The sequence below is a fragment of the Bolinopsis microptera genome, chromosome 8, assembly GCF_026151205.1.
Source record: "Bolinopsis microptera isolate Bmic1 chromosome 8, MBARI_Bmic_1.0, whole genome shotgun sequence".
Lineage (NCBI taxonomy): Eukaryota > Metazoa > Ctenophora > Tentaculata > Lobata > Bolinopsidae > Bolinopsis > Bolinopsis microptera.
Window position 1 is genome coordinate 16,900,701 of NC_087079.1, and position 26,150 is coordinate 16,926,850.

A 26,150-nucleotide genomic window follows, 5' to 3' on the forward strand; every position below is an offset into this window, starting at 1 on the left:
CAGCTAGCGAAATGTCATGGAGCTGCCGGAGGTCAGGAATGTGGACTCACCACGTGACCTGCTGAGGGACCTCGGGGAGGTTTACACGGACAGTGCAAAGCTTGGTAGAGATGTGGTGTACAGTCACATTCTCCGCGAAGGGGTGAGAGTCCAGGGTTATTTTATTTTATTTTTTAAGAGAGGCTGGGCCTGGTTGGCCCACGAGAGGATAGCATATGGATGCTTTGCCTACCTCTGGGGTATGGCAGTCCTGTGGGAGGATGCCTGTGGAATCAAGATATGTAGTCCAGGGTTATTGTTATCAGGGAAACTTGTTTTCTTTTTGAAAAGTCTTTCTGAGTTGATACTTTCCTTAAATTTGTAGGAAATGAAAGAGATATGGTAAATCAGGGTATAGTAAATTTGGGTTTGTTACAGGTTTTAAAGAATGAAGATACGGTTCACTGGAGAGAAGATTTCGCGCACTACTGCTATAACCTTCGTCACAGAGGTTTCTACGATGACACCAACTCTGTTGAGGATTCTGTAGAGCAGCTGGAAGGTTAGTTTTTGAGGGCCTGTTTTCGTTATTTTTTTTCTTCTGAGAAGCTTTAAAATTGAATCGATTCAAACTACGTTTGCACCTCTTGAAGGAATGTCGTCCCAACTTATGAGTATTGCTGAAAGCACAGTGTAAGGCCTACACGGACCGCCTCTAACTAGCCAATCCCTGTTTACATGCCGTGTAGCAGGGGACTAGAAAGAGCTAAACTAGTAAGCGGGGCATAGCCAATACACTATACTTCCATCATTATAATTTATCATGTAGTTAGCTTACTTGCTGACCAACATGTTCCATTATTCCATTAATATATGTGTCCATATATAATATTTGCAGAAGAAGTGGGTGAAGGGGAATGTGACAGGCTGATGAAGTTTCTAACCCTTCTCGCTGGTTCTGTGTCCCACATAACCCCACGATCTGGCCTCATACCAACCGGCAAGCAAGTGGAAGTGTTACCACACCACGTGCTGCCTGCTGCGCAGAACCGGTACCATGGTGACTCGTGCGCGCCTGGCGTACACAGCTCCGGGTATCTTATGTACAGAGATGAGCTGTTCACCAGTGTCAGCTCTTGTCCGGACATTAACCAATCTGAAAAAGTAAATTTATTAATTATTACAGGGATTTGTTTCAGTAGATTATAAATTGTGTGACCAACTTCTCTTACTTCAGTACGGCAAGTACTAAAAGCAGATTCAACCAGGTCATTCTTTAATATTTAACTCGCCTAGATCAAGTAATGACAAATTGTCTCCATCAGATTTTGGCTGGATTTCCAGAGAGTTCCACAGTATCACGGTTCATCAGACCACCCAACAACAAACTGCCGCCCCCTAAAATCACCCTAACCGGGCTCCCAGTCCCGGAGCCAACCTATCAGCTCCTACCACTTCCTGCACCCCCTTCTAGAAGCCATAGTGTCGAGGAGTACAGTTCTAATCCTGTCCTTGCTGATCTGCCTGCTTTACCCCCGCCTACTGTTACTGGGTGGGTTGTCGTCCCAGATCAGATTTACACTGATATACATTATACACGCTGGTTTATAATTATAACGATTTTTGTAATAAAGGTGTGTAAGTATTCTTTTCAGCAAATAACAAAGTTAAAATTAACTGGTGAAAAGTCTTGAGAATCATGATAAAAGCATACCTTTATAATTGAAAACTTCAGTATATTCAAGTCCCTGTCCCTGAAGAGTGATGATCTGCCAGTGTATCTGGGTCCGGTACTACGCACCACTGTCAAGGAGCGCTACCAGCCGACTCAGCGCAATATCACACAGAGATTTGCTCCTGTACGGCCCTCTAATAGTGCTGTTTCAGGTGCGTGCTTACTTTTGCTTGCAGGTATTCCTTATCTTCTTGTTACTGAGTTAAGCTCATTAAAGGATTGGTAATGTTTAGATATTAGTAAATTGATAATTCTACCCACTTTTAGATTATGAATTATGGTCGATTTTAACTTGTTAATTATTTAATTAGTACTAACTTGTTAAATACCAGACAGTTCTGGTGTAGAATCGGATGACGACCATGAAGCCTGGGAAGAAGCGTACAAGGACATGGACAAAGAGTTCCCAACTCCTACCTACGAACTTATGGGCAGGTAAATAAATTGGTTATTTATTAAAGTAATACATGTTACATGTAACTGTTACACTATGTAATTATTACATGTAACTGTTACAATATGTAACTGTTAGGGCAGGTGTTGCTAGACAAGTATGGAGTGAGCATTTCCAGATATATACGAAAACTATTTTAAGCCAGCTATGTAAGCTCACAATTCATATTTACACAATGCTAACAATCCTCCCTAACACACACAGGAAGGTCCTACAAGAGCGACCCTATCTGACCGAGTCAGGATCCCAAGTGTTACATGTAATTGTTACATGTAACTGTTACAATATGTAACTGTTACAATATGTAACACAATTCATATTTACACAATATTAACAATCCTCCCTGACCCACAGGAAGGTCCTACAATTCATATTTACACAATGTTAACAATCCTCCCTGACACACAGGAAGGTGCTACAAGAGCGACCCTACCTGACCGAGTCAGGATCCCAAGTGTACACCCGGCTCTGCGTCTTGCTGTGCTCCCCGTATAGTGACCTAGATGTTGTGACCGAGCAACATGTTCTCTATCAGTGCCAATACGTTCTCATCGGTATCCCTACTAGCATCTTTCAGTTTGATAAGGTAGGATATTCAACAGGATCTTCGGCGAAGTATAAGTAGATACTGGGGCAGTGGGCAGAACTGAGGAAATACAGGGTGTTTCAAAAATAATGTCCTGATTTTAAAAAACACTACAAATTCTTAAAAAGGAGCAAATGCCCCCTATCAGTTGCATTAGTTCATAAAGCTTACAAATTTAAGTTTTAAGCACAATTGTTCAAGCGCTTCAACTTAGTTAATTTTTTTGGCTCTGTACCAAAAAGTCGAATTTTGAGAAAAATGTACATAATATAGTAGATCTGAGAAGTGATACTTAAAAACCAATTTTACGATATTTGTAAAACAAACGTTTGCCGTTACATTGTATAGTACTTTTGGTTTTGTATGATCATTTCAGTTAAAGTAGACAAAGCGCCATTGATACAAAGTTGTATTATGATTATATTATATTCAAATCGTTTGTCGTAACCGTGCTCTTTCAAATAAAATACACGAGTTTGACGGTGCTACCCCCTATAAAGTATAAACCTTGTGCTTAAAAGTTAGACAGCTTTCTTCGATAACAGCTTTCGCTAAAAGCTTATCTTCTGGATAAGCTGAGATCCCTTAACTCCTATTTTGTGGATCCACCGCTATATTTCTCAAACCCTGCCTAGGCCCTAGGTAAAATACAAATTATTCGGATCACGGCTGTATGTTAAACGCACATTTCCAGTATAAAAACGAAAACACGCCATTTATATGGTCACGTCACAAAACAGACCAGCGTGTACGTCTGCACTCTGCACGCTATCTCGCAAAGCTCGCAAGTGCTTTATGAATGTTGCAGTCTGTAATACAGGTATATACTCTGTTTAATTGCAACTTTGTCCAAGTACAATTTTAACTTTACGTTAGTTTTGGGCCAGACTGTTGCTTGTGCTGTTGTTGTTGAGATAGTGACATATTTATACTCGATAACTGTGATCATTTTGATCAAATTGGGCACGACCGCCCCCCCCCCCTCACTTTGATTTAGATTAATAATTCGTTGATTGCTCTTGCTGATCTGATGTATCTGTGATGTACTACGCGAAGTTTAAGTTTGATGTGGATAATTACCTAGTTATCAAGAAACCATGTCCCCATGAGGTTCCTTAAAATTTAATCGTCTGATGATACACGTTACTATTTGTAGTAAGATCTGCTGTTGATCAAAAGAAACTAATTCCGTAACTGAAGCTCATAATTTCTTACTTGCTGCACTTATGTCATCAAACTGTTAGCCTGAATATTAGAAGGTCCCTCTATGACAAACTCGAAGCTTTCGAAGCTATTTCGAAGATTTCGCTGTCGACCCCGTACACATCTATTAAAATGATTAACATTCATTTTCCCCCTAATTTCTTGTATTAGCTTATCAATATTATTAACTGACAAGTTTTACAGTTCTTCAGTTTGATGACCAATCACCCGATGTGGAGACTGTTAAGAACCCTCTTGTCGGAGCGAAGACGGATATTATTCTTACTAGCCATGATCGTTGCATCAGTTCTATTCTTCTCTTACACAAAGCTAGAAGATAACGATAACCTACGTCTCTTACTGGCTGGTAGTCCGGTGTTATCTTATCGCATTCAGCTCTGGTACCAGGGAAAATGTGTAGGTTCCTCTCCGGACGGAACGTTACAAGTCATGTTCTGTAATCCTCGAGAGGAACAATATTTCCAGTTGTTACCTGACGGGAAGTTGATTTTCGGAGATATTGGAAATGTTAGCGGCTTTGAAGGGAAATGTTTGCAACTGGGAATAGTGAATAATATAACCCGGTTAGTGCTCGGTCACTGCAATTCAGCAATCAAGTTAGATATTGTTAACGGTTCATACCTTCAATTACAAGGGCACAGTAAGAAATACCAGAATTACCAGGGTAATGAGGAGCGATGTGTTTCACCCATAACCGTGTCTAACGAGGGCCTGATACCCAATTCCAGCCCTTCAAACGGAGACACTGTGTCCCTCACTACCTGCCACGAAGAAGCTTCCAGAATCACTCTTATCGAAGAGAAATATTTCCAAAAGAGCAGGAAATACCTGCTACTCCCCCTGCCACAAACCAAGACTAAATGTGATTTTCCAGCTTGTGGAATCAACAAATCAGCCCCACGCGCAGCCCTGCTCCCTCCTGATATAGTTGACAGATTTTATTATAATTTATCTGAGTGTGTAACTGTAGTTACTAAAACTGCTCGGAGACCTCATCTCGTCATGAGAATGGTACAGTCAATGATTAAGAAATATCCGATCTGTTGGCTATCGCCTATGATGATGGAGTGGGGGAGTTTTCTAGTGAAATCATGGAGGGTATAGGAAATGTAACTAATTTAAAGTACATAATCGGGGATGATAATGACCTGGGCATAGCTCAGGGTAGAAACTTGGCCCTGGAGCATGTGAAGACAAAATATTTCTTCTTAGTGGATGATGATAACATTTTCACTGATATGACAGATTTGGAATTGCTAGTGGATATTTTAGACACGACAGATGCAACCTTAGCTGGGGGAACATTTGCATCTTACAAGGATTTTAGTAGTTATCTCACCTGTGGTTATACTAAAAAGAGAAGAGACTTATTTGTAAAACACGGAAGTTGTTTAAAGGCAAACGTGACAATTCCGAACTTTCCAAGATGTGTACGGTGTGAGTTAACTTCTAACGTTTTCCTGGCTCGGACACGTGACATTATAGATGTTGGAGGTTGGAGCGAGGAGCTGAAGGTTCTGGAACACAGGATATAATTGCGTCAGATTATAAGCGGCTGACGAAAAAAGTTTATGAGTACGTCCCGATGTTAAGGTCGTAATGCAGACCGACTGGAGGGGAGAATAATGACGAGAAATTATAAGATAAAAACACGGTAGAGAGGAAGGAAGAAAAAGTTTTGTTTGGTAGCAGGAGGAACATTTAAAAGTATCCTTAAACTAATAATAATCCTTGGGGGGTAATATGCCTGTTAACATCGAATTCTTACTATTTATTTATTGTTAATTTGATTAAATTGTATGTGCATATAAAATGTTTAGTTTCTTATTGTATGTTATAATTATGTGGAATATATTTTACGTTCCGACACGAATTAATATCATAATATTGCCATGATAGTTTTAATAGTTCTAATTTATTATAAAATCGTCATCTCTGAGTTTAACCACTAAAAGTAATGAGAAGCGACCAAAAATTGTTTGAGTTATTAATTATTGGTCATTCAAGAAAAATTCAGTCAACACAGTGAAATTTGGGCCGCGGAAAGCTGAAATCTGAAATGTCCTAGCGGTAGGACATTTTCAAAATTTCATTCCTCAGAAGTTTTCCTCGGGATTACTGGTTCAAAACTTGAAAACGTCTTGGGTCACTCTCACCGACCTCACTGATTGGTCACTGGTCAAAAATTCAGCCAAAACCGCGAAATTTAGGTTAGAAAAGCTTATCTTCAAAAATCTTCAAAAATCTCTTTTTATATTCTAATGATTTTCCGTGCTTTCTTTGGAAATAGAACTTTGAGTACACCTAAATCGTGTCTTGTGTCCATCTCGTTGACCTGTGAAGATGATCATTCAAGAAAAATTCAGGTCAAAACAGTGAATTTGGGTCGCAGAATCTGAAATTCGAATATTCATACGGTAGGACATATTTAAAATTTTCATTGCTCAGAGTTTTCTCCGGATGTACGCTTCCAGTACATTAGAATGCGACTTGTACACTCTCCACCGACCTCACCTGATTGGTCACTGGTAAATAGATCAGTAAAACCCCTGAAATATTCGGTCAGGTGGACGCAGAAAAACTTCCCTCTTCAAAAATCTTCCAAAATCTCTTATTTATAATCTGATGATTTTTCCGTTTATCAAAGCTTTCCTTTGGGAATATAACTTTGAGTACCTCAACCGTGTCTGTGCCATCCTCAAAGACCTTGTAAGTGGTCATTCAAGAAAATTCAGTCAAAAAAGTGAAATTTGGGTCACGTAAATCTGAAAATGTCCTCTACTACTAGGACATATTATTCAAAATTGTCCTTTTATCAAAGATTTCTCCCGATATTCAGCTTCCAGTACCTCAATGGCGACTTGTGTCACGCACACTGATCTCACTGATTGGTGACTGGCAAAAAATTGAGTCATAACTGTGAAATTTCGGTCAAGGAAGCGGGAAAACAGCTTCTTCAAAAATCTTCCAAAATCTCTTTCTATTCTGATGATTTTCCGTTTATCAAAGTTTTGTTTTGTGAATAGAACTTCCAGTACCTCAATCAAGGAAACAGCAGAAAAGTTTCTATTTGATAAGCTCTATGAGTATCTGCGTTGTCGAGAAAGGCCATGAAATTAGTTTACAGTTACTGAACTCTTACAGTGAAAGTGAAAGTGAAAGTGAAAGTGAAAGTGAAAGTGAAAGTGGAAGTGACATTTATATTCATGATATTGTGATATAATATCTTACAAACTAATATCCTCAAACGCTCAAACTCCTCGTATCTTCAGACGAAGGTTGAGTTTGTTCCGCTCCAGAACATTTGCTACACGGGTGTCTCTCCGGACTCTCTTGTTGATTGCCTCTACTCTATTGCTTACTCCGGTAAGATCTGTGCACTATCCAGTATCCAGTTTGAGAAATGATTGAATTGGTAGTGACACGTGGAAGGGTAAATAAATTCAGATTATTTAATAGGGTGGATGTATATTTTGTATAACTATTGTCTCCTCACTTATTTCACTTACATTTCTGCCAGGGACCCTGTACCTGCGTCTGAAGATGTTTTGTGATCAGTACAGCACTGTTGAGAGATACGGTAACGTTGTTAAAGGTCTCGTGTCTGCAGTGGAACAATATCTCAACCTGTACCAAGCTTTTCTAAGCCAGGTTTGATAATAGACCAGGGTTGGGAGCGGACCTTAAAACCTTTAAAAAAAAGAGAGAACCTTAAATCACAACCCTGTCATAGACTCATGGTCCGGTGTCCGTGACGATACAATTTTACATGGAACTTTAACTCGGGAAATCGAGTAACGGTTAACATATTATAAATTAACCATAATATAATCTTTTATGCATCTCAACATTATTTATTGAACTAACCTTAAAATTTAATTTTACAGATCCCGATTTCCAGTCTTATACAGTTGATCTGGAAAACAAAGGACCTTACCTCTCAGCTAGAGTTTTTGTGCAACTTGCTACTGCTTGAAGAGGTATCCAATCTTTATGTTAACCAAGTGCATGTTGTGATTAGAATCGAATTAAGGAAGAACCAGGAAAGGCCCGCCTCCCCATTAATGACATTTTCACTTTTCATTAATTGGACATTACTGGTAATCTTGTTTTGCTCTTATGAGTGGGTCAATCATTTATTTTTAATTGTAGTTGACGAAATGAGAGTCTCCACTCAGTGTGTTAAAACATAATTCTTTGTCGACGTTTCGGCTACATGCCTTTGTCATAAACAGGACGTACTGAAAACTTACATAGCTGCAAAGATACAATGTTAAAATAATCTATTAATACTACGAAATATAACAACAACAAATAACATTTTGAAACACAACAACAATCACAAATTTTTCCAAAAGAAACATAAAATAAAACGGCTAAAAGAATCCAAATCGCAACAAGCCGTGAACAATTCTTCATACTACTACAAACATTTTACCAAGATAGCTCCTTCATAAAACTGATTAATCAAAAATTATCTAGGTTTATAAGTTCAATATTACATTAACTTCCAAGTATATTTTATCCAATCACCTTCATTTACGGACTCAGACAATTGAGTATTTATTTCTGGGTTTTCACGTTTTATTAGAACCGACTGCCACAATTGACGGTCCACATAGTCTTTACATCTTTTTCGAACTATAAACCGAAACGGTATGTTTGGCATTGAAATGTCTGCATGCTCCTCTAGGTAGTGCTTCCCCATGGCCGTAGATTTGTTGCCATCCCTTACTGATTTGTAGTGTTCCCAGGCTCTACTTCTTTTAAACCTACCAGTTTCCCCAATGTAGGACTTATTACATATTTGGCATATTAATTGGTAGCAAATGTTTTTGATCATGCAGGATTTATCGCACTGGTAGCATTTGCTGTCACTTTGTTTATTGCATTTTGTTTGCTGTAGGCTAGATCTTGTTAAAGCTTCCATGAGACGTTGTCCTGATGTGAATGTTACCCTGGTGGAATCCAAGAGGTTTTGATTTCTTAGGGTATAGTAGACTTTTCGACACGTCTGTTCATTTATATAAGGTAATGATAAGTAAGCTATTTTTGAGTTCTTTTTAGGCGCATTTTGTTTATCCAGTGTATTCTGTGTTTCTCGAATAAGTTTCTTGACAATATTAGGAGGGAAACTATTCTTCTTTAGCATATCAGCTATTCTGTTGATACTGAGATCTTGTAGTTCAGGTGTGGAGCTGTTATTGATAGCCCTTCTGATCTCATTTTTGGCTGAGTTCAGAATCGTTCTACGAGGGTGAGCAGAGGCATAATTTAGGAATATGTCCTGGCTGGTTGGTTTAACAAATAAGGAAAAATCTAACCTCTTGTCCACCGTATTCATATAGATGTTCAGGTCCAAAAATGCAACACAATCTTTGGAGCACTCATATGTGAACTGTATATCCCTGTTCAACGAGTTAAGGCAGGGCCGGGGGGGGTCTTCATGGAAATTTTCTCAAAATCGACTTTTTAGTTGTTTCTAATAGAGGGGAGTAATATTACTCCAGTAGCAGGGAATAGTTGAGTGTGCACTTCGATGTACACGATTTCTGACAACACAGGGTTGTTTGTTCGATCATTCTTAACCAAAATCGTTTAGGTACGCAATTTGTGTCGCTAGACATAACCCTACAGGGCAAATTTTCTAAATTACCCTCAGTCGCGTATACGGGATTTTTGTATTTCAGTTCCTAAAGGTCATAGAGAATTAAATTTTAGCTTAAAATTACCGCAATGGCCACATTTATATACAAGTTATGAAGCAACATAAGGTCTACAGTGCATTGTTTTATAGATATTGACAAAAAACTGTTTTTTGGCTCAGCGAACCAAAAATGGCACTGAATTTTGGTAACTTGAACTAGGAAGGTCGTAGAGACTTGAATTTTAGCTTAAAATGACCGCAAACATCATATTTATATACAACTTATAAAGCAATATAAGCCCTTTAATGCTTATTTGTTAAGATATTGACAAAAATCAGTCATTTTGGCTACACGCGTGAGGAAAAATACCAAATTGGGCAACTACTTTGGTCTTTTTTTGACAATTTTTGTGCTCAAGTTATTAAAATGTGCTTTGCAGTTGTAGATCGGATGTTTTCTTCCAATATGGGTTTCGGTATAAATCCGGAAGCACCCGGTTCATGGGTGATAGGGGTTAAAAACCCTGAAATGTCAGGCGATGGGCGAGACAATTGTCTGAATTTGGTTATAAAATCACTCTTTGCTAGGGTTTGCTTTTTACCGCTACATTGATCCGCTTTCTAACTACTAATCATCCCCCTCTACATCATTGATCATTCTCCTTTAGATACATGATTTCTATAAGTTCTTGAAGGTACATCCGGCATGATGTAAAGTCTATATCAAAGCATTTTAATGTGGTCTTAACAAGTTGCAAGATATTCAAGTTCACTAATAAAACAGAGATTGTAGGATATCCTTCTTTTACATATTGAGTAATTGTGGGCTTTTTGAGGGGGAGGCTACAAAATAGCCAAATATAATTTAAACGTAAACGACCCAATAATAATATTAAAAGTAGAATGAAACTACTTAAAACTTATACAGATTTATGGTATCCTGTTTCAAGACGCTTGCTCCTGATTTTTAGCAACAATATCGACTGACCCCACGACGTTGTAATATGATTGTGGGTTTTGAACGGTAGTTTGTAAAAATAATTATTTCCAAGGTAATACTAACTTTCAAAGGTACATCTTAAGTTATCATCAAATTATTCGGGTTGACAGTATTAAACATTTTGAATCGGGAAATCAAAGCGTAACTTTTTGATTACAGATAAACGATGTGGATGCGGATGTTGTAAAATGTACATTAACTTCATCTTAAATCTATTTTGAATGGAGTATTATACAGTAGTTCAACTATATAATTGCATATCCAGTATTCACCTACAAGCATAACTGCTTGGCGTGATAAGGTACATCTTTGAATGGTAGTAGGGTCTTTCAGCGACACAGCAATATCACTTCCATGGTAGTCCCCGGCTTATGACGGGTTCATAGCGGTATCAAACATGTTTTATGGGCCTAACTCCCAATCATCTGTCCATATAATGGTGTTTCTGGACAGATAGATGGTGTATGGTGCCCTCATGCTAATTTCAGCGATCTTCATGCAGGCCTTTTTCTCTTTAGTGTTTACGTTCAGGTGGTTCATAAAGGTTTGGAGGCTGCAGTTGTAAATGACTCGAACTCCAACTTCTACTGTCTGGAGCTTGCAAGCCCATCCGTTGGCTTCAATCTCTTCTGTCAGCTGCTGATATCTCCCCCTTATCTTCTTTTCTTAAGCAAAGTTCTCCTCATTCAGATGCCCTTCTTCTCTTTATCTGAATAGATCACTACATCTGGTCTCAATAGTATTACCCTAATGTAATGTCTAACAATAACGTTTATAAGCGCTAAAATTTCGAACTAGCGGACCGTATTCGGAGGAGAAATTTGGGACAGTTTTTTGCTTGGAAATACTGATGTAATCGAATTGTAACCACAATAATATAGTCTTATGGAAAGTATGGATAAATATTAAATATTAAAAATAATACAGGTTTGACTATGAAGTTTCGTCAATAATCACGTAAAGAATAATAGATAACCTACAATCTTCGTTTGGTAAACCAATTTGGTATCTTTCCTCACATGTGTAGCCAAAATTACTCAATATTTAAAAGAACGATATCCTACAATCTCTGTTTTATTAGTGAACTTGAATATCTTGCAACTTGTTAAGACCACATTAAAATGCTTTGATATAGACTTTACATCATGCCAGATGTACCTTCAAGAACTTATAGAAATCATGTATCTAAAAGAGAATGATCAATGATGTAGAGGGGGATGATTAGTAGTTAGAAAGCGGATCGATGTAGCGGTAAAAAGCAAACCCTAGCAAAGAGTGATTTTATAACCAAATTCAGACAATTGTCTCGCCCATCGCCTGACATTTTTTTAACCCCTATCACCCATGAACCGGGTGCTTCCGGATTTATACCGAAACCAATATTGGAAGAAAACATCCGATCTACAACTGCAAAGCACATTTTAATAACTTGAGCACAAAAATTGTCAAAAAAAGACCAAAGTAGTTGCCCAATTTGGTATTTTTCCTCACACGTGTAGCCAAAATGACTGATTTTTGTCAATATCTTAACAAATAAGCATTAAAGGGCTTATATTGCTTTATAAGTTGTATATAAATATGATGTTTGCGGTCATTTTAAGCTAAAATTCAAGTCTCTACGACCTTCCTAGTTCAAGTTACCAAAATTCAGTGCCATTTTTGGTTCGCTGAGCCAAAAAACAGTTTTTTGACAATATCTATAAAAAAAAGCACTGGAGACCTTATGTTGCTTCATAACTTGTATATAAATGTGGCCATTGCGGTAATTTTAAGCTAAAATTTAAGTCTCTATGACCTTTAGGAACTGAAATACAAAAATCCCGTATACGCGACTGAGGGTAATTTAGAAAATTTGCCCTGTAGGGTTATGTCTAGCGACACAAATTGCGTACCTAAACGATTTTGGTTAAGAATGATCTAACAAACAACCCTGTGTTGTCAGAAATCGTGTACATCGAAGTGCACACTCAACTATTCCCTGCTACTAGAGTATATCTATCAGATGCTTTTGATCCCGTGGAAAAATATCGTTCCTAGCCGAAATTATTGCCGGTCATAAGTCAGCGCGTGTGTGTAATTGTATTGCGCGAGCGATTTTTGATCGCGTGCCCTGAAAATCGAGTCTAAAAATCTATCTTCTCCTACATTTTTTGAGCAATCGCCCTGAAACTTTCAGGTTACGTTCTAGGGATCATTTAGAAGAGATGAGCCGGGCAGAATTTTGAGATAGGCCTTTAAAAATTTTTTATTCTATTTTGAAAATTTTGGACCTCATTTTTTGATGATTTTTCGAGGTCCAAGATTTTCAAAATCGAATAAAAAATGTTTACAGGCCTATCTCAAAATTCTGCCCGGCTCATCTCTTCTAAATGATCCCTAGAACATATCCTGAAAGTTTCAGGGTGATTGCTCAAAAAATGTAGGAGAAGATAGATTTTTAGACTCGATTTTCAGGGCACGCGATCAAAAATCGCTCGCGCAATACAATTACACACACGCGCTGACCTTTGACCGGCAATAATTTCGGCTAGGAACGATATTTTTCCACGGGATCAAAAGCATCTGATAGATATAACTCCCCTCTATCAGAAACAACTTAAAAGTCGATTTTGAGAAAATTTCCACGAAGACCCCCCCCTGCCCCCTTAATGTAGTTAAACAGCAATAGTACTGTGTCTTCATCTCCCTCGATTATGCTGAAGCAGTCATCTACATATCTATCCCACATATCTATGATTGGGAGTCCTACTGGTTTGGGGGGAGCTTCTGGTATGTAGGAATAGTCGTTCTCCATCAGAGGCAATTCGATTGTACAGTAAACATAGATTATTGCAAATGGTGGAGCTGGTTTCACACCCATGCCGAGTCCATTTAGTTGTTGGTAGAACTTTGAATCAAATCTGAAGTATCCTGCCTGTATGACTGATTTGAGGACCAAGTCAAAGTCCCCGAGGTCCATTCCATTTGTATCGATTTTATCCCTGTTGTTTTTTATGAACTTTATGATAACTTTGTGTCCTTCTACAAGTGGGACATTTGTGTAGAGGCTTTTCACATCAGCCGTGAACATTATGTGGTTTGTGTTTATTCTTCCCATCCAATGATCTTCTAATTTTTGCCGAAATTGAGGAGTGTTCTTAGTGTTAACGGGAACCAAGTCTAGTGCTTGGTTAAGTATATTGGTAACAAAATGACCTAGTCTTTCCGCTGGTGAATCTACTTGGGATGTGACAGGTCGCAAGGGTGGCGGTGAAATATCTTTGTGTGTTTTCCATGTACAATAAAACTCTGGTATACGAGGAAGATATGGATTACAATGTTCTCCGATCCAAGGATATTTTTGTGTAAGTGAAATTATCAAGCCATCTATATCTGTGTTCATGCGAGGAAGAGGATTTTTGGGCAGTTGTTTGTATGTACGAGTATCAGATAGCATTTCCACTACCTTCTTAATGTAGAAAGTTTTATCTGAGATCACGAACTGTTTATCTTTATCAGCTACTTTGATTACAATGTCGTCCCTAGCTCTCAGCTCTTTAACTATCTTCTGTTGTTGGTCAATAGTTTTCAGAGTGGTGTGGTGTTGTTTCTTTCCTAGGGCCTTGTCATAATCCAATATAACTGCGGCTTTCACTGCCTGGAGAACGTGTTCTTTGGCTGGGTTATTAATTTGTTGAGGCTGAAATTTGAAATCTTCTGGTTTTCTTAGAAAACCTTGGATCGGAGAACATTGTAATCCATATCTTCCTCGTATACCAGAGTTTTATTGTACATGGAAAACACACAAAGATATTTCACCGCCACCCTTGCGACCTGTCACATCCCAAGTAGATTCACCAGCGGAAAGACTAGGTCATTTTGTTACCAATATACTTAACCAAGCACTAGACTTGGTTCCCGTTAACACTAAGAACACTCCTCAATTTCGGCAAAAATTAGAAGATCATTGGATGGGAAGAATAAACACAAACCACATAATGTTCACGGCTGATGTGAAAAGCCTCTACACAAATGTCCCACTTGTAGAAGGACACAAAGTTATCATAAAGTTCATAAAAAACAACAGGGATAAAATCGATACAAATGGAATGGACCTCGGGGACTTTGACTTGGTCCTCAAATCAGTCATACAGGCAGGATACTTCAGATTTGATTCAAAGTTCTACCAACAACTAAATGGACTCGGCATGGGTGTGAAACCAGCTCCACCATTTGCAATAATCTATGTTTACTGTACAATCGAATTGCCTCTGATGGAGAACGACTATTCCTACATACCAGAAGCTCCCCCCAAACCAGTAGGACTCCCAATCATAGATATGTGGGATAGATATGTAGATGACTGCTTCAGCATAATCGAGGGAGATGAAGACACAGTACTATTGCTGTTTAACTACATTAACTCGTTGAACAGGGATATACAGTTCACATATGAGTGCTCCAAAGATTGTGTTGCATTTTTGGACCTGAACATCTATATGAATACGGTGGACAAGAGGTTAGATTTTTCCTTATTTGTTAAACCAACCAGCCAGGACATATTTCTAAATTATGCCTCTGCTCACCCTCGTAGAACGATTCTGAACTCAGCCAAAAATGAGATTCGAAGGGCTATCAATAACAGCTCCACACCTGAACTACAAGATCTCAGTATCAACAGAATAGCTGATATGCTAAAGAAGAATAGTTTCCCTCCTAATATTGTCAAGAAACTTATTCGAGAAACACAGAATACACTGGATAAACAAAATGCGCCTAAAAAGAACTCAAAAATAGCTTACTTATCATTACCTTATATAAATGAACAGACGTGTCGAAAAGTCTACTATACCCTAAGAAATCAAAACCTCTTGGATTCCACCAGGGTAACATTCACATCAGGACAACGTCTCATGGAAGCTTTAACAAGATCTAGCCTACAGCAAACAAAATGCAATAAACAAAGTGACAGCAAATGCTACCAGTGCGATAAATCCTGCATGATCAAAAACATTTGCTACCAATTAATATGCCAAATATGTAATAAGTCCTACATTGGGGAAACTGGTAGGTTTAAAAGAAGTAGAGCCTGGGAACACTACAAATCAGTAAGGGATGGCAACAAATCTACGGCCATGGGGAAGCACTACCTAGAGGAGCATGCAGACATTTCAATGCCAAACATACCGTTTCGGTTTATAGTTCGAAAAAGATATAAAGACTATGTGGACCGTCAATTGTGGCAGTCGGTTCTAATAAAACGTGAAAACCCAGAAATAAATACTCAATTGTCTGAGTCCGTAAATGAAGGTGATTGGATAAAATATACTTGGAAGTTAATGTAATATTGAACTTATAAACCTAGATAATTTTTTTCCCTACTCTTGCCGAAGGCAAAAAGATCGTAGGGAATAAGTAATCGGGTTTGGATATATGAGGTGGCCCGACGGTCCTACGTTGATGACAAAAGTCTGCTCCTTCGCAATATAAACCACTCCCCTATAATTATGTGTATAAAAGGAGTATATTTTGCGCGCGCGACGCCGGTTATGTGTTAATTAATTACAGGCATAGCAACGAGTTTTTGGTGCTTGACGACTGTTACAAACGGATCAATCATCAATTTAAGTGTTATTTTGGTGAAACAAGCTTAATAAATTACCGAGTGATAAAATTCAGCACGTCTGAAGTCAAAACAAATAAAATTATGATATCAGCAGTCAGCTGATAAACTCGTGGCTGTGGGCTGATTATTTAACAGTTAATCGACACTGAATGGTAGAAAGCATTGGAATACATAGTTGAGAACAGATGTTACTTTACAGTTACATTCAAGAAGCAACTATAATATCAAGATTGGGGCATGCTTTTAAAGAATCGTATAACAAATAAAAGGCTCGAAAGTCGATGGTGCTGTGATGTGTCGAGTAAGCATCAAAATGTATTAGTTTATGTTAGATACAAATAATAACTAAGACGAGACAGCATATTTTATTACAGTCAATAAGTTGGCATACGATGCAGTAATATGACGTGACATGATACGCATATCGTTAACTCGTTATTGTTAACACGAAACAAAACCGCGCAAAGTATGAAATGATCTACAACCAAACCACATTCAGATCGACGGCGACACCTCAAATGCGCGCAGGATTTTTCAAGTTCTGCACGCCTAATATAATATAAACGATTATTACATTGTACATGCGCCAAACACCACTCTGGGATACAATAAAGTAGAACAATTAAATTGTATGCAGTAGGGAAATTTGATCGTGCGTGGTGTTACCGCGGCGAAATTCTTGTTGATTAATCAGTTTTATGAAGGAGCTATCTTGGTAAAATTTTGTAGTATATATGAAGATTTGTTCACGGGCTTGTTGCCGATTTGGATTCTTTTAGCCGTTTTCATTTTATTGTTTCTTTTGGGGAAAAATTTGTGATTGTTGTTGTGTTTCAAATGTTTTATTTGTTGTTGTTATATTTCGTAGTATTAATAGATAATTTTAACAATGTAAACTTTGCAGCTATGTAAGTTTTCAGTACGTCCAGTTTTATGCAAAGGCATGTAGCCGAAACTTCGACAAAGAATTAAGTTTTTAAAACACACTGAGTGGAACTCTCATTTCGTTCGTCAACTACAATAAAATAAGTGGACATTACGCTTTCTATAGCTCGAATTTTTAAAGCTCCATGCATTTCTATCTTCTTCTATTTGAATCATATGATGATTTTTGAAGTTTTGGTAATATTTTATCATATACTTGAATAGAAACTAAGCCGTAATCAAGCAGATGTTAACAACACATTGTTATGATTTCAGGGTTTGCCGACAGGAACAGCACTGATAGAATATCTCTACCACACTGCTGAGATCCTTACTGCCTCCCCCTACTACAAGATAATGCTGGCTTTAATACGGGCTGCATTTGCACCTATGTCGAAGTAAGTCCCCACTACAATCTAAATGCTGGCTTTAATACGTCGTGCTTTTGCGCATTATAGTCAAGTAAGTAGCCTCCCCCCCAACTCAAGAAATGCTGGGCTTTAATACGGGCTGCTTTGCGCCTTATTCCAGTAAGTTAAGCCTTCCCCCAGACTACAAATAATGCCTGGCTTAAAATACGGGCTGCTTTTGCACCTTATGTCAAGTAAGTAGCCTCCCCCTACTACAAGATAATGCTGGCTTTAATACGGGCTGCTTTTGCGCCTCATGTCAAGTAAGTAGCCTCCCCCTACTACAAGATAATGCTGGCTTTAATACGGGCTGCTTTTGCGCCTTATGTCAAGTAAGTAGCCTCCCCCTACTACAAGATAATGCTGGCTTTAATACGGGCTGCTTTTGCGCCTTATGTCAAGTAATGTAAGCCTCCCCCCCTACTACAAGATAATGCAGGCTTTAATAACACGGCTGCATTTGCGCCTTATGTCAAGTAAGTAGCCTCCCCCTACTACAAGATAATGCTGGCTTTAATACGGGCTGCTATTGCGCCTTATGTCAAGTAAGTAGCCTCCCCCTACTACAAGGATAAAGCTGGCTTTAATACGGGCTTGCTTTTGCGCCTTAAGTCAAGTAAAGTATCCTCCCCCAACGACAAGATAAAGCTGCAGGCTTTAATACGGGCTGCTTATTGGCGCCTATGTCAAGTAAGTAGCCATCCCCGAACTACAAGAAAATGCTGCCTTATACGGCTGCTTTTGCGCCTTAAAATTCAATAAGTACCGTTCCCCTACTACAAGAAAATGGGGCGATGTGTGCATTAAAAAGGGCGGGTTGTGCTTTAGTTGCGGCTTATGTCGAGAGTTATCGCTGATAAGCCTTCCCCTAGTACTACAAGATATGCCTGGCTTTAATACGGGGCTGCTTTTGCGCCTATGTCAAGTAAGTAGACCTTCCCGCCTACTTCAACAAGATTAATGCCTGGCTTAATACGGGCCTGCTTTTGCGCCTTATGTCAAAGTAAGTACCTTCCCCCTACTAACTACAAGATTAATGCTGGCTTTAATACTGGCCTGCTTTTGCGCCATCAGTGGTCAACTAAGTAGCCTCCCCCTACCTACAAGATAAATGCTTGCTATTAAATACGGCTGGCTTTTGGTGCGCCTTATGTCAAGTAAGTAGCCTCCCTACTACAAGAATAATGCTGGCTTTAATACGGGCTGCTTTTGCGCCTTATGTCAAGTAAGTAAGCCTCCCTCCCCAACTACAGAGATGAGATGCTGGCTTTAATAACGGCTGCTTTTGCGCCTTATGTCAAGTAAGTTAGCCTCCCCCTACAACAAGATACTAGCTGGCTTTAATAGGGCTGCTTTTGCGCCTTATGTCAAAGTAAGTATCCTCCCCTACTACAAGATAATGCTGGCTTTAATACGGGCTGCTTTTGCGCCTTATGTCAAGTAAGTAGCCTCCCCCTACTACAAGATAATGCTGGCTTTAATACGGGCTGCTTTTGCGCTTTAAGTCCAAGTAATGCCCTCCACCAACTACAAGATCATCTGGCCTTTAATACGGGGCTGCTTTTTATGCGCCTTATGTCCAAGTAAGTAGCCTCCCCCCTACTACAAGATAATGCTGGCTTTACTACGGGCTTGCATTTTCGCCTTATGTCAAGTAAGTAGCCACCCCCCACAACAAGATAATGCTGGCTTTAATACGGGGGGGCTTGCTTATGCGCCTTATGTCTAGTAAGTAGCCTCCCCTACTACAAGATAATGCAGTCTTTAATACGGCTGCTTTGCGCCTTAATGTCAAGTTAAGTAGCCCCCCCTACTACAAGAAAATGCTGGCTTTAATACGTGCTGCCTTTTGCGCCTTATGTCAAGTAATAGCCACCCCCTAACTACAAGTATCATGCTGTCATTAATAACGTCTGCTTTTGGCGCCTTTATGTCAAGTAAGTTATAAACATAGTTATAAACACAGCTTCAATAATTATAAACGCAGTTATAGAAGCAGTAGTTGCAGTCGTTGAAGCGAACATTGGATTTCAGGAACACTAATATATATTATCTTGTCAGTCCTTGTTACCAATTAATTTTGTTCAGGTTTTTGGAGCTGTGGCTGTGTGAGGGACGGGTCTAGTGACGACGGACGAGGTTTAATGTTGTCGATCACATCATCGAGTGGATAACAAAGAGACTATCTCTTCTGGCAGGTATGTACAACGTTTTTACCAAATATTTAACGGATAATTACCATGAACAAAGTAAGTGAAATTATAAAGTGACGTTTAAATGCCTACCAGTAGAACTTGCTTTCTTTGCAAGACTTCTAATTCACATACTTGTACAGATATAATAACACAAGTTGTCTATGTTTCAGTACGCGTACACGGAGCGAGAAGAAGTGAAATTGCCGGGATTCCTGGAGGAGTTAAGGGAGCAACTTGTCAACACAGGCAAACTAATCAACCTCTTCCGGCTATGTGTTCCCGATGGCAGTTTTAATTGTTTCTCTCAATTATCTGAATTAATTTGAATTATCCTGCGACCTGTCTGTGCCATGATTGTCGTCGTTGGATCAGATATAGAGTGAGCCACTAGCTCACTTAGTAAAACCTTGTGTTCTAATTTTTTTTGATCCAGATAACTCTAATTTTAACAAATCTTTCAGCACCCGCTTAGTGTATCAAAGATACGGCCCCCGAAATTACAACTGACGTTTAATGACCATAACATAACACTGAACATGAAGAAGTGGGAATCTTATCAAGATGCTGTTGAGAGGTGAGCAGTCAACTTCTTTGTTGGGTGTTGAAATTTGTGGGGCCATTTTTCTACACCTTGAGGCGTATGTTAGTTTGTTCTACAGTACTAGCTACGAAGATCTATTTTGGAATTCACTCACTTTTGATTAGATCTTTGGTGTGTATAATGCATATACATTTAATAACGATAAACAAACGTTTATCTATAGGGAATTAAACACACAAGCTGTCGTGAGGGACATGAAGAAACGAGAAGAGGAAGATCGTAGAATAGCGAAGCTTGCCGCCGCAAAGGACGATGCTAGAAGAAGGTATCTTGTAATTCTTAATTAATTCCTTTTAAAACTAGAAACATGTAATTACGGGACAGCAAGTTGGCAGGCAACGAACTGATATTTGCATAAATTCTTCACTCCTCACTCTTCACTCCTCAGGATAGGGATGATAATGGCGGAAGCAGGAGCGCTGCGTGCCAGTGCTGTCTCCAACAAGAAACAAGAACTGCAGCGGTTACAAGAGCAGATGTTAGACAGAGCAGAACAGAGAGCGGCTATGTTGGAGGCTGAGAAGAAGGAGGAAACGGAGAGGATTGAGAGGAATCAAACTGAGCAATACGAGGTGGTGTACCTGATGTATCTGTAAATGTACCTGATGTACCTGTAGCTGTAAATGTACCTGATGTACCGTAGCTTGTAAATGTATCCTGGTGTAACTGTAAATAAACTTGTGTGTTTTAAAAAGAAGCGTGATTAAAGTTTGAGTGGTCCTAGGGCTACATGGCTTATAGATTATTATTCAGATAAAAAATTATTAACTGCTAATTACAGTAATAAAAGCCCCCTCCGCCAAATTTACAATATTCTCCTTGCAGTTGGTAGGAAAAATGCGAGCCCAGCTAGAAGAATACTACGGCTCACTAACCAGAGAGAAAGCTCGTGAAGAAAGACGTAGTCTCTGGAGGATACAGAGGATGAAATTAAACAGACTTCGTCGAGCTCACCTCATGTTGGAAGCCAGCCATCTTAACACAGAACTGCGACAAAAACTGGAAGAAAACAGGCCGAGTGGAAGTCAGGTTATTCAGTCGGATGTTCAAGGACAAGGCACGCAGTCTGACCTTGGGACTGTTTCAAACCCTGAGACTTCACCAACACTTTCTCAGACTTCTGATAATACAGACTTTATTAGTGAGACTGTGTTAATTGATGCTGGTTCTAAAACTAGAAAAACTTGGGATCAACCTATCAACATCAAATATTAAACATCATTCCGACGAAAATGATGAGGCTGTGAAGCTTCAAGATATAAGCATTTCTAGTAGTGTGAATGATAATGGTAATGATATCGGGAATTTTGATGCTTCTGATAATGATTCTGAAATTTCGTTTACCGTGAGTCCTGGAAATCCATGCAAATCGGATACCGATGAAACTGAGGTTTCAAATTCTAAGGAGCCCTTATCTCGACTTAATAGTGAAGGAAGTGATATGAAGAATGTTTTGTATTCTGGAAAAGGTGAATCGATTCCAGAGCATCACGTGACATCAAAGCATGAACCCGATGGGCAAATGAAAGACGTTTTGTACGGAAAATCAGAGACTGATAAAACTGAACATCCAAAATCTAAGGAGCCTCTATCAAGACTTGACAGCGAAGGAACTGAAATGAAAAATATTCTTTATTCTTGCCAGAGTTCAGGTAAAACCGTATGATTCGAATAAGAAGGATCCATTGTCCAGGCTTGATAGTGAGGGAAGTGAAATGAAAGACATTTTGTATTCGAATAATTCCCAATCTAACGATCACATTGTTGCTTCAAATGAACCTGCTGGACAAATGAAGGGGCTCCTTTATGGAGAGGAATCAACATCTGATGATAAAAGTGATGACTCGGAATTGAAGAAGCCCTTATCAAGACTAGACAGTGAAGGCAGTGAAATGAAAGACGTTTTGTACGGAAAATCAGAGCCTGATGAAATAGATCATCCAAATTCGAAGCAGCCTCTATCAAGACTTGATAGTGAAGGAACTGATATGAAAAATATTCTTTATTCTGGGCCAGAGTCTGGTAATAGTGATGATTCTAATTTAAAAGATCCATTGTCCAGGCTTGATAGTGAGGGAAGTGAAATGAAAGACATTTTTTATTCTAATAATTCCCAATCTAACGATCATATTGTTGCTTCAAATGAACCTGCTGGACAAATGAAGGAGCTCCTATACGGTGAGGAGTCAACATCCGGCTACGGCTCGGCGAAACCTGGTGATTATGAAACAGAAACAGAAACTGAGATAACAGAAGAAAGTGTGACACCAACTCCATCTGTTAAAGATGTGAAAAGTAAGGTGGATAGGATGAGAGAGATCTTGTATGGTCAGCCCCAGACTAAACTGAATGAGGAATCAGAAATGATCAAAAAATTTCCCAAATTTCCATCAGCGGTGAGTTTGTCAATATTATATTTTGATAATCACAGTTTCTACGATCCGCCAAGTAGTATTCAAACTCATGATTCTCAAATATCTAATTAGCTAATTACTTAATTACTTGCAACTCTTGACTTACTAATATTTGATAACATATATAATATAATATATCCTCATCAACTTCTCAACTTCAGATGACTCTGGTATCGACATGGATTATCAAGTACAGCCGATACAGCTTGCGTATCCAGAGTTGGAAACAGGTCCCAACCCAAACATCATGACCGATCGTCTAACTAAATATTACGTTGCTGAAGAAACATTTGACGAAGGTACACGATTTTTAGCTAAGGTTGTCTGCATCGAAATCGTCATGATGAGTATTTAAAGATTTAATTACAAGTATCGATAAAGCCTATTAAAGCCTGTTAAAGGAATATAATACTGACAAGTGACAACTTGTTTATCATCGAGGATTAATTTACAAGTGTTTATTGTTTCAGACGAGGTAGAAATGTACAGAACTTTAGAGATAACATTACGAAGGCTGCTTCTTCAACCGTTACTGCTCCAGACAGACCTGGTCAACGCTGCAGCTGTTAGATACTTTGTAGATGAATTGAAGATAAACTATCACTTTGACGCTTTGAGGTAGGATAAACTTGCCTTGTACGGATGTTCACTGTCCACTGTCCAGCTTATGATTGTTATTCTATCCGTAAATTTTGCTTCACAGTTTAGGTTAATTTAAGTCAGGCAACATCACATTCCTTAATTTCAGATCTTATCTTTGTATGAGTGATGGAATGTTTGGTGACTCACTATCAAAAGGAATCTTTAAAATGGTATGTACGGCACGGTCAATTTTTTAAAGCAGTGTGAAGCACAATACAAAACGTACGTAAGTTCAAATTCTGCTATCCGTTCTTACTTCCAGATATTAAAATATCAGTAAACTATGACACACGAAGGATCGTTCTGCTAGGTGTTCTTATCACGTAAAGCATTTATTTAGATTGACAGTGGAATGGATCTAATGAGTTCCCCTGCTAAACTAAACGCTGTTCTTCACGAAGCAATGGAGTGCTCAAAAATCAACAACCACTTGTTACTGGAAGGTGTTAGAAATCAAGGTTCGGTCCCTTAGCATCTCGCTTGTTTCCGTAAAGCTTTAGAAAATTTGAGCTATCGAAAAAGCACTCAAAACCATGTTTTTGGATTGTCCCAATTGGCCTAAACTTGGAGGGATTCCTTTACTGATCTTGTAACGCGCGAATACATTTTTGTTCTTAAAGTGAAATTGTTGACTCGAGCAGAAACATAAAACGCGCCTTGCGCGGCTCATCGTATCAATCATCAAATTCACGTGGTTTATTTCCTAGTGTCCGGGGATGTCCTTAACTGCTTGGTATTGAGATACGATGTTGAGTGGCCCAGCAACATCATCATTACTGACAACAGCTTGTACAAGTACAACGAGGTAACTCTTCAAACTGTAAAACGATAGTTAATATCTGGATACTGGTGGGAACTACATTTGTTTTGGCACGTGACAGCAAATCTTTGTTTTAATTATTCGGTGCATCAAGTTGACAGGTTAATCAATGTCACGTGTCAAAAATCACCATTCACCTCCCCACCAGTATCCAAATATACTTGTTAATCCAAATAGCAATCTGCAAAAAAAACATCTTTCAGGCTTCAATCGTAAATTTTACAACATAATTTTCAGATATCAAGTTCCTCCTTCAACTCAAGCACGGCTGTTATGCTGGAAAAGATATGGTTTCGATTAGGGTAGGTAACTTTGTATATTGTCAGACGCTGTAAGCTGTTCGCCTACAATTCATGATTGAAATTTCTATATATTTTATAATTCCGACTTCGTGCACGACGCCGTACATTTCAGCACTGCTCACACACGTTGTACCCTTCAATAATACACATGCCATACAACAATGTGCTTCTTTTTCCACTCCAAATTCCGACCTGATAACACCACTACTCAGTTCGGTGGACCAAAAGGGCACATCGCCCCAAATCCGACGTTTACAAGTGTGCCGCTACGAAGTATCCCAATGTCTGCACGCGGTCCAGATCTACATGACTCACCAGCTACACAACATTTCCTGGCACGAGCTCCAGGCTGAGCTTAAGGGGGCCAGCAGTGTTTCACAGTTACAGGACGCTCACGAGAATTACCTCAACAACGCTCTTGAGAGGTTAATTTTGGTTACTTCATAGTTTAAGTTAAGATACAAGGTAACCCAGGTACCCAGGTAACCAGGTATACCAGGTAAACCAGGTAACCAGGTAACCAGGTAACCAGGTAACGCTCACGGAGAATACCTCAACAACGCTCTGGAGAGGTTAATTTTGGTTACTTCATAGTTTAAGTTAGATGCGATGTTGCTTGGTATCAAAATAATCCTAAAACCTTCCAAATATTTTTTTAAATGGCTTTTTGTCGTAACAACCCACTTACATTAGTATTGCAAATTTAAAACCGCTCCTGATAAACAGATTACTTCTGGGCGAGAGCACGAGAGCTCCACACGACATAATACTAAAGATCTTCAAACATGTGACCTTGTTTGTAAGGCTCCTGGAAAGTGCAAAATTCTCCACGGACGTTCAGGGACTTGTGACACATCCTCATTTTGAAAAGATAATTCAGAGACACGATGACTTTACCAAGCAGGCTGTTTTTATTTTGAAAGGTTTGTAGCTGCAATGATTCCGCTGTTATTTGAGGATTATACCCAATATTTTTATTTTTTCGGTTGTTGTCAACAGTTCAACATGACTTCGACAGTACAAAATAATCAAGAAACTCATTAACCACCCGATATTTCAGTGGCTGAAAGTTCGAACAACTCCGGCTACAAACCGTACATTGACGAGTTCATGCTGCGACTAGACTTCAACCATTACTACCAGTCCAGCAACACAATAGTAAAGAGACGCAGCATGGCAGGTCTTAACCTGCTGGGGAGTGGGAGCAAAGCTAAACTCACAAACTCTCTTAGCAGTCCTAATACTAATTTAGCTTCTAGGAGTGTCGTATGATTGCGTGGCAGTGAAATTTTAAGTCACATGTTACATTCTAAAATATTAACTGATAGCAAACAAAATACGAACATTGAGAGAATTGACTTAAGCTTAAATGTTTCGGCAGGTAGAATTTTGATGGATTGTTGTTAGATTTGGTAACAGTTGGGCTAGGTAAATACCTATTTTTATCTCATGGGCTTTGTAGGGTTTTTTGCAAATTCTTTTGACTTTTTAAAGATTGCAACTGCTATTTTAATGATTATTATGTATATATATTATGTGTTATGTATTATTATGTATGATTATTTAAGTATTTATGAATTACAATTTTTTAGATTTGGTATTTTGAGTAAGT

General features: G+C 38.8%; 3 protein-coding genes across 3 annotated transcripts; all 3 read left to right on the top strand.

Annotated features, from left to right (window-relative positions):
• Window positions 1–7: 7 nt before the first annotated feature.
• On the top strand, window positions 8–17,556 carry LOC134820210 (uncharacterized). Its single transcript, XM_063830432.1, has 11 exons — window positions 8–142; window positions 418–541; window positions 878–1,143; window positions 1,305–1,531; window positions 1,715–1,866; window positions 2,047–2,149; window positions 2,577–2,754; window positions 7,251–7,344; window positions 7,499–7,629; window positions 7,866–7,958; window positions 17,431–17,556. Exons 1-11 carry the CDS (start codon window positions 17–19, stop codon window positions 17,554–17,556), a joined length of 1,620 nt encoding a protein of 539 aa, XP_063686502.1. The 5' UTR covers window positions 8–16.
• A 2,194-nt stretch (window positions 17,557–19,750) lies between these two features.
• Window positions 19,751–21,575, top strand: LOC134819404 (uncharacterized). The gene is made up of 6 exons (XM_063829351.1): window positions 19,751–19,762; window positions 19,930–20,043; window positions 20,221–20,333; window positions 20,524–20,625; window positions 20,749–20,932; window positions 21,186–21,575. The coding sequence occupies exons 3-6, from the start codon at window positions 20,296–20,298 to the stop codon at window positions 21,573–21,575; spliced, it is 714 nt and encodes a 237-aa protein (XP_063685421.1). The 5' UTR covers window positions 19,751–19,762; window positions 19,930–20,043; window positions 20,221–20,295.
• LOC134819387 (gamma-tubulin complex component 6-like) lies at window positions 21,373–26,146 on the top strand. Its single transcript, XM_063829326.1, has 10 exons — window positions 21,373–22,756; window positions 22,936–23,073; window positions 23,245–23,392; window positions 23,523–23,586; window positions 23,757–23,874; window positions 24,124–24,221; window positions 24,474–24,538; window positions 24,751–24,963; window positions 25,265–25,461; window positions 25,599–26,146. The coding sequence occupies exons 2-10, from the start codon at window positions 22,953–22,955 to the stop codon at window positions 25,808–25,810; spliced, it is 1,236 nt and encodes a 411-aa protein (XP_063685396.1). The 5' UTR covers window positions 21,373–22,756; window positions 22,936–22,952; the 3' UTR covers window positions 25,811–26,146.
• Window positions 26,147–26,150: the final 4 nt, after the last annotated feature.

Bases quoted from the DNA above. Each gene is read 5' to 3' on its own strand.
- LOC134820210 (XM_063830432.1), top strand. From the start codon at position 17: ATGGAGCTGCCGGAGGTCAGGAATGTGGACTCACCACGTGACCTGCTG. The intron at 542-877 runs GTTAGTTTTTGA...TAATATTTGCAG, and splicing joins TTCTGTAGAGCAGCTGGAAG to AAGAAGTGGGTGAAGGGGAA. The intron at 2,755-7,250 runs GTAGGATATTCA...TCGTATCTTCAG, and splicing joins GCATCTTTCAGTTTGATAAG to ACGAAGGTTGAGTTTGTTCC.
- LOC134819404 (XM_063829351.1), top strand. From the start codon at position 20,296: ATGAAGAAGTGGGAATCTTATCAAGATGCTGTTGAGAG. The intron at 20,334-20,523 runs GTGAGCAGTCAA...GTTTATCTATAG, and splicing joins TATCAAGATGCTGTTGAGAG to GGAATTAAACACACAAGCTG. The intron at 20,626-20,748 runs GTATCTTGTAAT...TTCACTCCTCAG, and splicing joins AAGGACGATGCTAGAAGAAG to GATAGGGATGATAATGGCGG.
- LOC134819387 (XM_063829326.1), top strand. From the start codon at position 22,953: ATGGATTATCAAGTACAGCCGATACAGCTTGCGTATCCAGAGTTGGAA. The intron at 23,074-23,244 runs GTACACGATTTT...TTATTGTTTCAG, and splicing joins TGAAGAAACATTTGACGAAG to ACGAGGTAGAAATGTACAGA. The intron at 23,393-23,522 runs GTAGGATAAACT...CCTTAATTTCAG, and splicing joins TATCACTTTGACGCTTTGAG to ATCTTATCTTTGTATGAGTG.